Genomic DNA, 15,878 nt, shown 5'->3' with positions numbered 1-15,878 from the left:
CTGCAGTACTGCACCCTAACCACTGCGCCACCTCGGCTCAAATCCTGACATGAGGCAGAGAAAAAGAAACAAATTTAGGTTCTGAGGAGTCCTTGGTGCTCTCGAGTTTGGTTGTTTTCTTGCAGACATTTCATTACTCAAACGAGAAGATATTATCTAGTTTGGGTAATGAAATGTCTGCCAGAGCATAACCAAGCTCAAAGAGCACCAAGCACACCTCATTTCAACCCTGAGCTACAAATGTTCTTCTTTATCAGTAAATCTAAGTTTTTGATGGATGACTTGGTATTGCACCTGATAAGCGAGAAAATCTATCTCTGTGGTCATAAGAGTAAACACTGACTTTTTTTGCACATATATGACCCAATTACATCTGAACCACTTAAATTGTCCTGGCCTTTTCCACACCAATCCAAGCTAATATATTTTGCTTGTCATATAATAAATCACACGATGAGATATGATGATGATGATGAGGAGGAGGAGGAGGAGGAGGAGGAGGAGGAGGAGGAGGAGGATGGTATTTAAAAATAAACTCTGGGGAACAGGAGAAAATAAGGATTTTTATATTTGTAATCCATCTGCTTAGCAGATTTTCATTAATGAAAAAAATGACAGATTTTCAGAGCAGTGACTTCTAAAATCAGACTTTTGAACTTACTTAATGACAACACTGCGACACCTTATATAGGTAGGTAGTCCTTGACTTACAGCTGGTCGCTTAACAACTATTTGAAGTTTCAACATGCCCCCTCAAAAGATACTTATGATCCAGTTCCAAACTTCTGACGTCTGTTACCTCCTTCCCCCCAGGGATACATGACCCTATTTTTGGCACTCATCATATGGGCCACATTTACATCCATTCCAGAGGTGGTATTCAGCCAGTTCTGACAGGTTCTGGGGGAACCGGTAGTGGAAATTTTGAGTAGTTCAGAGAACCAGCAATTAGGCTGGCCCCGTCCCTGCTCCCTTCCAGTTGATCTTTTTTTGTTGCCCTGAACAGGAGAACGGAGCTGGAAAGCAGGTTAGTGGGGGTGGGGAGGGAATGGGGATTTTGCAGTATTCTTCCCCTGCCATGCCCACCAAGCCACGCCCACCAGTGACGTGCGGTGAGGTTGATACCTGGTGAGGCTCAGCGTGTCAGCGGCCAGCGGCCTGGAGCGGCCCCGGCTGTGAGACAGACAAGGGAGCACTTAAAGTAGCCGCTGCCACTGCCGCCACCACCGCCCCGCCGGGCGAAGGAGGGATGGTGGCGGCGGCGGCAGCGGCTGCTTTAAGTGCTCCCTTGTCTTACAACCGGGGCTGCTCCAGGCCGCCGGCCGCTGACACGTGCTCCTTCAAGAGCCTCTGGGCAGCGCCGGGAGGCCGCAGAGAAGCTTCGCTCCGCTTGTCACCCAGCCTTCCCCCAGAGGCGATCTGGGACTTCCAGCGGCGGAGCCTGGAGAAGCAGGCCGGGGCAGCGGGCGGCAGCAGCGGGGATGGTGGGGCACTTACTTTGCATCGCGGGAGCCGCCAAGCACCCAGGTCTGCAGCAAAGAGGCAGGCAGCCTCCTCCTTCTCGCCCACTCCCCTCTCCTCTGAAGCACGCCCCGCCCAACGTAAGCGTGCTCAAGAAGACACGATTGGCTGCTTCCAAATCAGGAGGCGGGAGAATTAGTGCCTCTTTTCTATCTGAACTTCTTTGCCTTTTAACTCTTTATTAACTTTTAGAAGGCGAAAAATTCCTTATGGAAAAGAGGCCCCGAGTTCTCTCGCCTCCTGTTTGGTTAACACTAAGCAGACACCAAGCCACTGTGAGCTGGAATCTGGTAGCAACTATCTTGGCTTTAATTATTTAAAAAAAATATTTAAATTTCTTTCTTTTTCCTGAGGAGACTGGTGAGGCTCCGCCTCCCTTGCCTCTAGTGACTGCACGTCCCTGACGCCCACAGAACCGATAGTATAAAAAAATTGAATCCCACCACTGATTCATTTGTAGCATCTCACAAACACATAGCCACAATTTATTACATTTTTTTCTGAAAAAGTAATTTTTATTAAACTTTTTACAAAACAAAACCTAAAAAACCAAATTCAGCATCCATTCTTCCCATTCCTAAGACATCAGTATATCCCATTTTGTATATCATCTTACATATTCCATTCGTTTTACATTTACGATTTCCTCTTTACATTTATAATTCCTATAACCTAATATTTACATAGATAAACATTCTACTTTCATTCGATATTCCACAATTTATTACATTTTTGATGAAAGTTAGCTTTTACTTCTAGTTTCCTATAAAAATGCCCCATGGCAAACAATGGATTCGCTTAATGACTGTCGTGTTCATTTAAGACTGTAAAATCAGTCAGTCGTGTGATGACCTGCTTTATGACTGTCACAATGGCCATAATGGATAAGCTCCATTATAATCATGTCAAGGACTACCTGCAAAGGATTCACTATCTAATAAATCTTAAAAGGTTAAAAAAAAGAGAGGAACTCCAAAGCACAGCTGATAAAATGAGTGCAATTAAGCAGTTGTTTTATAGGAAAGAAAAATGAATTATAAAAATTCCTCCCAACCAGATCTGTAAGTCAAATATTTGTTTATTAAATACTAATTCAGTTGTAGTAATCATTCATATTGTAAATAATATAATAACATAACTAAGTTCCTATGACTAGGACGCTGTTTGCCCAATTTTAACCCATCTCCTTCTACTTAGATAGAGTTTGTTTTTTTCTATTTCTTCCTTCCCCAATTCTTCTAGTGCCGGGGTGGGGGGATTACTTTGCCTTAAAAAAGATTTCAGTTGTGCCATTGGTTGTCCCTGGGGTCAGAGGTTTCAATGATGAACTTCCACAATGCTTTAACTATTATAACAATAGTGGTTTTGCAGCATTGAATTTGGCCTGTTAGTTAAGAGTATGCTAACCCCAAAGTGACCTTAAAAAAGTATATACAGATCAGCGTTCAGGGTTTGTAATAAATGGCTGCATTCTTTTTTTTAAAAAAATAAATTTTTACTTTACAGACCCCCCATCCTTCCTATTTTTATCATGATCATCTGAATATGCAATCTTGCAGATTTTAATTAACTGAAAACGTTTGATACTAGTCACACATTCAGTGGGAACTTGTGAAGGTAGACTGCTTGTGCAAAGACTCAGACCTCAATCCATATTCTCTTGGGTAAGATATGACTCTCCAATCATGTTCAGAATCAAACCAGACAAGAAACATGTGTCAGGGTTCCTAGTAACACCTCTAACGAAAGAATACTCTGAGGCTTGAGTTTCCTCAAAGTTCCACTTTATTAGAGATGTCATCTTGGCACATCTGGGAAAACCTGAATGTGAAAGTTTCCAGGTTTTCCCCACCCAAGTGAAAGTTCAAGTCCCTGCCCATCACCCACATGTCCATCGCATGGTCCAATCAGGCACCGTCCAAAATTGGAGATGCCTCTCAGTCATCTTATTGCAACTGCCAGGCAAAGGGTCCTTGACTTTTTGAGAAATAATGTTATTTAGACTATATATCTCCCATATTCTCCTATACTCCCCCCTCCCATTTTCCCACAGTAGGCCTAATGTAAAAGATGGCTTCTGGTCTGACAACGTGACTGGTTGAGTTTATTCTATTTTATTGTAAGACTACATTAACAAAATCTTGCAAGTCTGAAGGTACAAACTTCCTGCCACCCCATTTACCAAGCTGATATTAGGACACATCCTTCCCAAGTTTCTTTTTTTTACCATTAAGTGACGGTGGGCTTTTTCCTCTCTTGTCTGATCATTCTCTATGCAGTATCTTTTTCCCTCATTCCCCCATGTTCATCCACACATTCCATTATACTCTCCACCAGAGATGGTAGAGATGGAATTGCCAAGAAGTGGAAGTCCAAAAAAAGTGAAGCGCTTGTTATATTTTTCATAGAATGAACCACAGGATAGGACAGTAATATTGGAAGTGGATGGTGTGGTGGTAATAGTGATGAAAATGATATTTAAAAATAATCCCTGGGGAGCCAGAACAGATTCTTAGAGTAGAGTTGTTTTGATTAGGAAGATAGATGGTGGAAACAGAAACTATCCAGCTTTTACCTCAGAGCAGGAGAAGGATTCAGAGGCCCCAGGACAGGAAATTAGACGCTTTCAGATTGCTATCTTATTGGCTTAGCCGTCCATTACAAAATCGTTTTGGTTGTAAGTGTCAAATAAAATAGGGTATAAATGCTTCTAATTTTTGTTTATAAAAGGCTACCTAATTCCATCTTTTAACTATTTTATGACATTAAAAAAAGATTTCTATTAGGCATTTGAGTATTTGTGCAATGTTTTATAGATATTATGCCTTTTCACACTCCCGTAAATTTTATTGCACCCCCAAAGCTGCAAAAGCAAACTATGAAAGGACTTTTTAAATTTTATTTTCTTTAATAATAATAGAACAGTGACTGTGCTGAAAGTAAACTCTCTTAAGTTTTGTTTTTCTTCTGTAGCTTTTTCCAGCCAGGAAAATTCCACATGTCCTGAGAATATAACTTTCAAGATTCTCAGTCACCATGATCGACAGCAGTGGTGGCTGAGAATCCTGGGAAATATAGTTCTAACCCTTCAGGAAGTGGCCTGGGGATGACTATTGCGATTTTTGTTGTCCTCACAGTTGAATAGAGAGGTGATCTTCCACAAACGAAAAAAATTGTGCTAAAGGCTGGCCAAATCCTTTGTCAAAGGTGCTGAGATGTTTTAGTTCCTGTAAAAGTGGCATTGTTTTCTGCCTCTTTTGTAAGGAATCAAAGTATCCTTCAAAAATCCAGAGGAAAGAAAGAGATATCATTTTGCTTTGTTCTTTTCTCGTTTCCTTTTTTCCTGTTTTTTTTTATTTTTAAATAAGTGTTTTCTTGCTCTCAGCGGTAAATGGTGTCTTCCACTGTGGGTGAATTGAATACTAGTCCTCAACCTATGACCGTCATTTAACAAGGTTGTGCTGCCCTCCCCCTGGTCACATGACTGCATTTCAGGCACTTGACAGTCTGCCCGCACATGCTACCAGTTGCCAAATGCCCTGTGATCAGATGATTACTTTTTGCAACATTCCCTCCTGGCTTCTGAATTCTTCCAGCCTTTCAGAATGCCAGCTCTACATTCTGAGAGCCGAAAGATGCTAGTGAAAGAAATGGATTCTGGATGAGAAAACATTAATGGCTCTGGCCTTCAATGCTCTGAAATGTTGAAGTTCAGAGCCTTTCAGAATGCCAGCTCCACTGGTATTTTCCCTTCCAGAGGAGAAAAGCAATAGCCATAGCAATAGCAGTTAGACTTATATACCGCTTCATAGGGCTTTCAGCCCTCTCTAAGCAGTTTACAGAGTCAGCATATCGCCCCCACAGTCTGGGTCCTCATTTCACCCACCTCGGAAGGATGGAAGGCTGAGTCAACCTTGAACCGGTGAGATTTGAACCGCAGAACTGCAGATAGCAGTCAGCTGAAGTGGCCTGCAGTACTGCACTCTAACCACTGCACCACCTCGGCTCTTCACTAGTAAAGACTAGTAAGTGCCATTGTTGTCATAATGGTTGATAAGGCCCCTTCTTCACTGTACGGTTTATGGAAGGAACCTTCTGCACCATCATGAGAATGGAGCCTGCATGCAGGACAGAGCAAAGCAATAGAACTGGGCATGGTGGAGCAGGTAGAGGTTCTGCACCAGAGGTGGGTTCCTACCAGTTCGGACCAGTTCAGCTGAGTAGGTAGTAACTAGGCCTGTCATGCCCCCAAACTGGTTCTTTTGGTGGCGCCGTAAGCACCTCCATCTTGTTTTCAGTACTGTGCTCAAGCACACATTGAGTGTGCATGCACAACACACATCAAGCGTGTGCACACAATGTGCATCAAGTGTGCACACAGCGCATCCCTGAGTGAACCAGCAGTAGCAGCAGCCAGAACCCACATTTCATCTGCACGCTGATGGGCCTAGCCAGCCAGTGCCTCCCAATCCATAGCACATTTCCTCATGTCAGCCGGCACATGGCCTCCCAGGGCCTTTCTCTCACCCCGAGATACCCCTGCACAGTTGTTTAATGATTGCAATGGGAGAACTCGGCTTGTGATTATTGAGTGAGGTGGTCACGTGGGTAGCTCATTTAACAACCACAATAACTAATGATCAAAATTCCAAATGCAGTTGTAAGTCAAGTGCCTGTATTCTTTAAGAAGAACAGGGAATAAGGGAGAGACCCGTGTATATGTAACAAGCATGCAAATTCTGGTTTTAAAGAGGGAAAAAATCCCCAACTTGCCAGCAAAAAAAGCCTCCCCTTCTTTCCATTCTTCTCTTTTCCCCTCTTCCTCCCCTCCTGCAAGGAATTCCTGGATTCCCATTTCTCGTTATTCCACTTTATGCTATCTCCCACTGCCTTTACAAATGAGGCAAATAAACAAACAAAACAAAAAATGTAGCTCAGCATTACCTCTCTCCTTTTTACTTAGTTCACAATCTTTTCACCAAAATAAGAACCAAAATCCAAAGATGTACTTCCATTTCTGCAAGGCGCTGAGCATTCTCTTGGATGGAGCCTTGCGCAACATTATGCAGTGTCCACCAGAGCTTTTTCTGGGACTTTTTTTGGTAAAGAACGCTGCCAGATTTTTTTCCATTCAACAGCACATCTCCAGATGCAGCTCTTAAGCCACCCATCCAGGATTTAAAACAAACCTTGTAGTTCAATTCTGCTGTGCTTCCTTTGGGATGCAAAATGCAGAAGAACTGACGTATTGTCATTTGTTTTAGTTTCATCCAGAACTTCCCTTCTTTTCAAGAAAGAAGCCATTATATGTTATATGAAAAGCAGCAGATCTTGTGTGGTCTAAATCATTCAAAGAGTCGAGAGAGCAAAAGAGCAGTGCTGAGATGTCTAATCTCAATTATGGCTAAACCATTTAACCTCCTGGGCTCAGTTAGCTCAAATGGAAATAAGCTCAGCTTTAAATCAGGGGACAGAGATGAATTTTCCCAAGTAAGGCGATAACCAACTAGTTCTCTTTTGGCAGATTTGTTCAGCCATGGGGGGAAAAATATGGAAAACATTATTTAAAAAATGAAAAAGCAACAATCTAATGAAAAAGGTACTCAACATTATTCCCAAACATAGTAATATTGTGTGGGATGTCTGTGTGGATTAACATGCTGAATAACAATGATTGGATTAGGAGAGAAAATGTAAGGATAATCTATCAATGAAACAACTGTAGGACTATGGAAGTCCCAAAGAAACAGAATTGTGCATTAGAGAAATACAGTTTCTAAATCCTGTGGGGCTCAACTCAATTAAACATGAGGGGAGGATCCCACAAATGTCCTTTCTCATTAAAAATATGGGGTTTAGGGGCATGCAGGTTTCATCTGTACATGTTGGATATTTATAAACAAAGTAGGAAAACATGCAAAGCATGACTTTTGGAGTTTTTTCCAACTCCTTAAAAAAACTATGTTAGGAGTCCTGGAGTCCCAAAGGGACCAAAAATGAGAAAGGCGAAGGCTTTCACCAGCACCTCTAGCCATTGTCCAACTGCTCTCTATATGGATGCACTGAGGAAATGTTTTCTCCTCAGCCCTCAGATGATCCAGCCCATTTTTAAAATGGATTTTTCTTTTGCCAGTTTCTCCTTCCATATCAAATTTGGTCCCCTTTTGTTCTGAGAGTGTTATCTCGCTGTGGATCAATAATCAGACAAAAGATCAACATTCTTTCCCATAATTTCTTTCCAACATTCCATTGGGCTGGAGGGGGAGAATTAAAAAAGAGATTTGTGTAGAATGTTTGTTTAACCAAACTCTGATACAGGGATTCTTATTCTGCTCTTTAGATTTGCCGGGAATGGGAAAATGCCTATATCCCCATACAGTGTTGCTAGGATTCAGTTTGCTAAATTCGGTTTGCCAGATTAAGGCACAATCTCTAAATTGACAGTGTGTAACTTTTCAGGGGGCACCACAATGTCTAATCTTTGAATATCCTGGGCCCAATTAATCCCCAAATTAAGCAGGGATCCAAGTCAGAACAGACATGTTTCCCCATGCATTTGATAATTGTCTACCTCCAGATAACTTTTTAAGGTGTTCTAAGGAGGACAAGGCTCAGTGGCTAAGATGCTGAGCTTGTCGACCAGAAAGGTCAGCAGTTCAACGGTTAGAATCCCTAGCGCCATATAACAGACTGAGCTCCCGTTACTTGTCCCAGCTTCTGCCAACCTAGCAGTTTGAAAGCACATAAAAATGCAAGTAGAAAAATAGGAACCACTTTTGGTGGAAAGGTAACAGCGTTCTGTGTGCCTTTGGCGTTTAGTCATGCTGGCTACAGGACCTTTGGCTTTGAAACAGAGATGAGCACTGCTCCCTAGAGTCGGGAATGACTAGCACATATGTGCTAGGGGAACCTTTACCTTTACGTTTAAGGATGGCATGCTGAAGGCATGAATCAAGAATTGGCCCTTGGGATCCCTTGTAGGCAGCTTGAGTGATCCTTTTGAACTACCAAATTCAATCTGTCAGGTTTGCAGTGAAATGAAAGCTTCCATGGCATAGGAGCTAAGGAGATACAACCATGTTCACATTTGTTTATGAAAAGTAAGGAAATAATTTTGAATGGATTCCTTGGCATTCGTATGGAACATGTGCTATCTGCTTGACTGGAACCATCTGGGTTTCCTTTGCTCTAAATGTATTCATTATAGCATATCCTACAGGCATTTTTTGCATGCCTTTCCTTGATCTATCCTTGGCATTTATTGTAGTTTATTGTATTCCTTTAAATAAGGCTGCATTTTTCTGTAATATGGGCTTATTATCACTGGCATAACTTTGACTGCCAGGCAACCTTTACCTTTCTTCCATACTTGTTACAGCTATTTATTGTATAGTAAATTGAGTTTTTACTTCATCATCAGAAGAAGAAATGTTTTCTTCTACAGTAAATCACCATGAAGAAACCTATATTATTCCTTGGCTCCCATTTTAGTTATATATTCCTTATAGGACTGCTGTTGTGAAAGCAAATGTCCCAATTTTGCTAGCATTTTCTTAAGTTGAAATATTCAATGACCAACTATTACTGTGCTTAAAGTCTGGAAAGCAATTGTTACTCATTCACCCAAAACCAATCATCATATGAAATAGAAATTTGATATAAGCAGGGAACCTAGATTCAGCCCTGAATACACACTAGCTTTATTTCTATATTTCTCCTTCTACTCTACTCCCTCTACTTCAAAAAAAAACTGAGGGGAAAAAAGGATTAAGTTTGCAGAATTATGAGTAACATGTCTGGTCCTCACAGTGTAAAGTAGAGAAATGCCAAATAGTTGTGGAAATTGCCTCTGGTTCTAGTTTCTGCTAGTGGAGTTGTATAAATAATTGCTTCTTCACTTAGTAGGTAATAATGTATATGAGTTAGTAATAATGGTTCAAGTAGAAGGTTAGCCCATTGATCAAGGTGGGTCTTGTTTTGGAGTAAATATACAGACAAGAATTTGCAGCAAACTCATATTACTGACATCTAATTTGATTTTCTTTGTTGATCAAATAATGACAAGCATCCATTCATAGGCTCAAGCAGGGAAGGGCAACCTGATATCCTTCAAAGGTTTTAGATTTTACACTATTAACTGTACCAGGCAATATAGTCAGACGCAAGGGATTCATCACATTGGAAGGATGCAGGAGTGACTCTGCCATGGCTAATTCCATGTAGTTGTGTCTGATTCTTAAGAACTGCCTGGACAAGTCCTTGCAGTTTTTTGGCAAGGTTTGTCAGAAATGGTTCGTTATTGCCTCCTTCCTAGGGCTGAGATAAAGAGACTGGCCCAAGGTCGGCCAGCTGGCTTTCTTGTCTACGGCAGGTCTGGAATTATTGTCCTGATTTATAGCCTGATACCTTAACCACTACACCAAACTAAAGAAAGATACAAAAAATCTTAAAATGAAGACATCTCCAGATTGTGCATCTTTAGATTGTATTTCAAATTGGCTAGAGTAGAGGTGTCAAAATCATGGCCCTTGGGCCAGATGAGTCATGCACTAGCCACGCCCATGCCCAGTTTAGCGAAGGGGTGAAAGTCATGATACATCAAGTGATGACGCCGTGACGACACGAGTTTGACACCCTTGGGCTAGAGGAACCTGGATTGATCCCGCAAGAATCTTCTGCAAGAAGTATCAACAATGTGCTTAGTTCCTCTATTCCCCTAGGCTAAGAATCTAGCTGAATGTCCTATTAAAAACACTGGTACCAACAAGGATTTAGGTTTACCCCTTGAAAAGCTGCCATTGTGAACATATACTTAAAGTCCCAGTTTTCCTTGAGGAAAATAAAGCACAATACAATTTTATGTTTGTTCTTTTTCCACACAAGAAAAAAAAAAGCAGTATGATGTACACTCTGGGGAATACAATTAGCTGACTTTTCTTTTTTTATATACTGTAAATGTCATGGTCAGTTTATCTATTGACTGGATTCATTAATCACTCTTAAAATGTTCTGTAACCACAACTATTCTGGCTTATGTGCCATAGTTTGTTGACTAGCCTTTGCTGCAAATGCAGTCATTTTGGCTGAGTTAATAAATCATGGTTAAAGTAAAGTATGATTCAACCCAATGTAGGAAATTATGTACAGAATAATTGGATAGCCAAATCACATCCTAAGATACTCCTTAGCCTCACATGGTACTTGGAGCTACAACATAACCCATCTCTGTTTATAAGAGACCATTCGTTCTGCATCTGCAAAGAATTTAGGGATGCCTAGTTAATCTTCTCATTCCCCTTAATTTTGATGGCTGCCTTGTTTTACTATATCAGAGGTCCCTTGATATGCAGAAAACTGGCATATAAAATTAATAAATAAATCCTAATTTCATTTCTCTTACCAAATCCATCAGATTTTGAATGAATGCAAAGTTAAAGTTTTGTTCATAACATCAATGAAGTATAACATTCCATATCTGTCCAGAAAATTGGTCAATATTTGCTTTAACAGTTCATAAAATAATTCAAATATTTTCCACTGAGGGTAACTCCCGTAGCTTTGGATTCAGCTTTTGAAAAGGAAGTTTTGAAAACTTTCAAAACTAGGACGAAAGAATAATCTGAAGCACTGTAAACTATAGGTAAAACAGGAGGAAGGAGAGGATGGTTATGTGAGATTCAATTACTTCTATGTGGAAAAATAAAAAGGGGGAAAGGCCCCCCAGCCATACTTTGAACATTACAATCAAGAAAAAGCACTACTGGCCAACCATTCCCACACTACTGATGATTGAAAGAATTTTGAACCGAGTATTTAGGCTAGGGGTTAAAACCAGTGGTCTTTAAGATGTTGCTAAACCAGCATCTCTCAATACTAACCATGTTGGCTGGACTAGTGATACTTCTAGTTCAATAATTTATGGAGGTTCACAAGTTCACTAAATTTATGCAAATAGTGAGTCATAAGCCTAAGCAATAACTAAAGGGTGGTAATGTCCACCCAGCTGGAAATGAGGACCTCAAATCCTGGGAGAATAAGGGACAGTGGTGTATTAACCATTAAGTAGACTAAGCACGTGCTTAAGGTACCAGGCTCAAGAGGGCACCACAAAGTTGAAAAAGAAAGAAAAAAACCAATGAAGATTTATACAGTATGTACAAAGGAGGGAGGCGCCAAGGTTTGTCAGTGCTTAGAGCACCAGTGAGTCTTAATCCACCACTGATAAGGAATTCCTCTTTTCTTTGAGTAGGCTGATGATGGAACATAGACAGCAGCCTATCTCTAGATTGCCATCCAGTTTGTAGAGGCAGCTGTGGGAATAGTTGATGGATTTTGTGAGCTGGATTTTCAGTAGCTTTTGCATTCTCTGGTCTAGGGGTAATCCCGGATGAAGTACAATGTACTGTATTATTTGGACTTACGGAGACACGTTGTTTCTGAATAAGGGATTGTGACATCAGATAATCCTTACCATGAAACAAGCTGGTAACCTTCCACAAAAAGCAAGATTACAGCTGGGCTGAGTTAGGTTCTGATCTTAGAAGGCTGGCAGCCCTCAAAAATGCAAGGGCTTAATCGCATTATTGCATGAGACAACATTTAGAACAAATAGTTCATATTTTGGCCTCCTGGCTGTTTAATGAAAATCTCCCTGCATATGACATAGAGTGGAAAATGTGTTGCCCAACACAAGATCACTGGCGTACCCCCAGGCTGTACATAAACAGAACAAATGGCGTGTACTAACCTAACCCCACTTAAACAGCTTGTTCAGGGCATGCCTTTTAATTTCTTTGGCAGTTAAAAATCTTATGCTTAAAGTTCCACTGTCATGTTTGTGCGTCTTTTAACAGGGAGGCAGGGCTGGCTGATTTGATTCACACTTGCCCAGAAATAAGCCCCATTAAATCAATGGAATTTAGTGCTTCCTAAGGATTGCCCTGTAAATCCCATTAATTCCATGGCACACATTTCAAGGGAAGGCTGCAAAGGACTGGGCTGTGAATTTGGGTAGTGGCCTTGTCTTTCCATTGCAAATCTCTCTCTCTCCCTCTCCCTCTCCCTCCCTCCCTCTCTCTCTCTCTCTCTCTCCCTCCCTCCCTCCCTCCTTCCCTCCCTCCCTCTCTCTCTCTCTCTCTCTCTCTCTCTCTCTCTCTCTCTCTCTCTCTCTCTAGCATGTCTCATGCAAATCTGACATTATCTTAGAGCCTGCTCTGATTACATAAAGGGCACCCTCTAGAGGTCTACAGCACAGCAACATCCTTATCTCTATTGGACTTCCAGCAGGGTGGGAAAAAAAACTTTTGACCTTGTTCATATTTGATTGTCCATCCAAAAGGTTGGGTATGCAATGTCTCCTGCCCAAAAGTATCCAAGCCATTTTAGTAATACAGTCCAACAATCTGCATACACATTCACATATGCACACATGGCGCACACGCACAGACACATGCATACAAACCTCACCCACCATTCCAATTTCTTACAAATCAGTGTAGCGTTTTAGCAAATGCAGACAAGCCAAATAAAATCCTCATCCTTTTCACAGTTTCCACTTGAGTTTCTAATCTAACCAAAACAAATTTGGAACAGCTGACTCCAAGTGGGTGTCACAGAAAGCCATTTAGGAATCCTTCCAACGTTAACCTTGAACCGATATGAACTGGAAGCCAACATGCTGGCTAAATGGAATCCATCGCCATGCCACGAAGACAAATACTATGCTTCCTGACTAGACTTCCTGTCCTCAAGCACCAGGGAGCAAAATGCAGGGTGCTGATAGACCAGCCAGAAGGGTGAGAGAACAGTGTGTCACAAAGTCTGGATTTCATCAAGACGAGTCACTTAGGAAAAGAGGGGGAAACGGTTATCTCCAAGAAGCAAAGAAATGCAGAGAGAAAGTCAGAGAAGCAGCAGGGAGGAAAGGGAACCAAAAAAGAAAGAAGTTCTGTGCAATTCTCGCTAACAAAGAATTGAATAAAACAGATGTAGCTTAGGCAGTGCAAAAGGACTCCACCCTTCCAATTCCTTGTGTTTACTTCTCTCCCTCTCCCTCTGTTCAGAAAGTTTAGGCTTGTCTCCAAGGGCTGCATTTCTGTTTCATCACAACTGCAAACTTATTACAAACAGTAATAAGGCTTCTTTTTCAAAATGTCTTACACAGAAATAAAGGCAGACAGCTGCATTTATCCCTAAGAGCTCGGTGGATATTTTTTCCCCATTGTTCTTCTCTCTTCCTTGTCCACCGTGCAGATGGCAGGGAAAAAAAACTTTAGCTTTTAAAATCCATTTCCCATTAGCTGACTTTTCAGCTTGCTATCAATCCTCACAGCACACCCACACAAATATGCAGAGGGCATCCTGCACTCCCAAGTCCATTTTTATTTCAAAGCTTCAAAGCACAAAAAGTGACACTCGGCACTCTAAAGAGAAACTCACCCCCTTCAAACTCGTCCTCTTCTTGTGCTCGTATCGTCCCCAAATGTCCTAGAAAAGCAATAAGAATGACAAACGTTCTTCTTTGGGTCCAGATGGCCATCATGTCTAAATATTAGACATGTATATCCTCCTCGGAGGAAAAGTGCAAAACAAAAAGTGTACAAAAGAAGATCATATGGACATCATAAAGGCAGCTCTTTTCTTTTAGCACTCCCACAGGACACACGGAAAGTCTGCAAGCTCCTCTCTTGCTTGCCTTTTCTTTTTCAAACAGCTCTGGCTCTTGCGCAGCCTGCAAACACTTTTCCCCCCTCAAGTGATGCAGCTTTAAATAGGAAGAATGCTGCCTCCAGTTCTTTTCCTGCCCCCTTTCAGCTTCTTCAGCCTAATAATCATCCAGTCCCTGGCAAGGAATCGCGTGACTGATGGTAAACAATCGAATCAGGAGAAGCTACGCTCTTCTTCCCTCAAACTTTTCCTCTTTCTTTCTTTCCCTCTCTTTCTTTCTTTAACAACACAGTTTCTGAGCAACTACCTCTCCTGTTGTTGTTCAAGAAAAGCTCTTCCTTGAAAGAATGGATTGGGATCCTCACATATTTGATTCAGAAAAAATCACTTGGTGATTCAGACTGTTGGAAAATGAGGAGACAATGACATGCTAAAGCATTCTTGAGAACAAACTTTAGCTTCTGATAGGAAGCATCCTCTTTATAGGCTTACAGCCTAAGCTTTCCCCTTCTTCTGATCCTGCATTTCTAAGGTGCCCTTTTCGTGTGCAGGGTTTTCCTGCTGACATTATGAAGACTGAAATCTATTCCTCTCAAGGTGAGAAAGGTGATTCAAGTTCTTCTCTGTTCACCTCAGTAACAGTAATCCAGAAGCTAGATCCCAGTTCTTTCTGGGAAATTGCATAGCAGTGAATTAAGGAATACTAAGGTCTGTTACACAGATTTGATGCTGACCTTTCCAACTGCTTATCATTGATACCTTTCTGCCAGGATCCAGTGGATGAGCGGGTGGGTGGGTGGGTGGGTGGATGGATGGATGGTGGGTGGGTGGGTGGATGCACACTGCTTAGTGCCCTGGATCACCAAATTGCCCATTGAATCAAGATTTCTTACAGGGGTGGGTTTCAACCGGTTCGCGGCGGTCCCTGCGAACCGGTTGGTCGGCGAACCCAGAAGTAAGTAACTTCCGGGAACGGCGAAGGGCCCACCCGCCCGCCCGCGCTCCTTACCCGGTTTTGACGAGTTCTGCGCTTCCACGCATGCGCAGGATGCATACAGCGCCTGCACGATCCTCCAGGAGCAGCTGGAGCATCGCATAGACGCTAGTACGCATGCGTGCGCCGCACACGTGCACGAGGACGCTGCCGGCCCCGTTCCAACTGAACCGGTTGGAACGGGGCGAGAAACCCACCCCTGATTCCTTATATCAGTCCAATGGCAGTAATAATGTCTCTTTTGTGACCTTTTCAAAGATGATAGGCAATCACATGCCCTGCTTCATAGTAGGTGGCTTAAAGATGCCATTCTAATTTCCTTAATATAATATTTGTTCAGGGCATTAGGTGAAGCTTAAAAAGCAGCTCCCAAACACAGCCAGTCAAATGCCAGAAGAAGTGATACTGTGCTGCTGATCCCTGTCAGAGTATTAGGGCTCAAGCTGTTGTCCGAGTCTACTGTATGATGGTACTACTTAGGGTAATTCTATATTGCAGTTTTAAGCTGGAAGTTTCCTGTGCCGTTCCCAGCTATTTCTATGGGACTATGGGACCATGTTTCCTTCAGCCCGAACAGGAACCAAAAGGGTGCCAGGACTGAAGGGAGCATGAGTTTCTAAAATTGATGGCAGTCTTTGATTTAACAGGTCATAGTTGGATCAATTACAATATTTTGTTTTAATGCCAACTGCTAACC

The 15,878-nt window shown here is 41.9% G+C and overlaps 1 protein-coding gene across 3 annotated transcripts in view; it reads right to left on the bottom strand.

Annotated features, from left to right (window-relative positions):
- Window positions 1-14,319, bottom strand: part of COL5A2 (collagen type V alpha 2 chain) — a 185,459-nt gene extending 171,140 nt beyond the window's left edge. For 2 of the 3 annotated variants that reach the window (XM_032220699.1, XM_032220707.1), the window contains exon 1: window positions 13,960-14,318. In XM_032220699.1, coding sequence (XP_032076590.1) covers window positions 13,960-14,062 — 103 coding nt within the window. In that variant the 5' untranslated portion in view covers window positions 14,063-14,318. Of the gene's footprint in view, window positions 1-13,959 lie in introns of all 3 variants that reach the window. The other variant, XM_032220718.1, reaches the window with a different exon arrangement.
- Window positions 14,320-15,878: the final 1,559 nt, after the last annotated feature.

This window comes from Thamnophis elegans, chromosome 1, assembly GCF_009769535.1.
Source record: "Thamnophis elegans isolate rThaEle1 chromosome 1, rThaEle1.pri, whole genome shotgun sequence".
In the NCBI taxonomy this organism is placed as follows: domain Eukaryota; kingdom Metazoa; phylum Chordata; class Lepidosauria; order Squamata; family Colubridae; genus Thamnophis; species Thamnophis elegans.
This window is presented reverse-complemented; position numbering and strand designations above follow the sequence as displayed.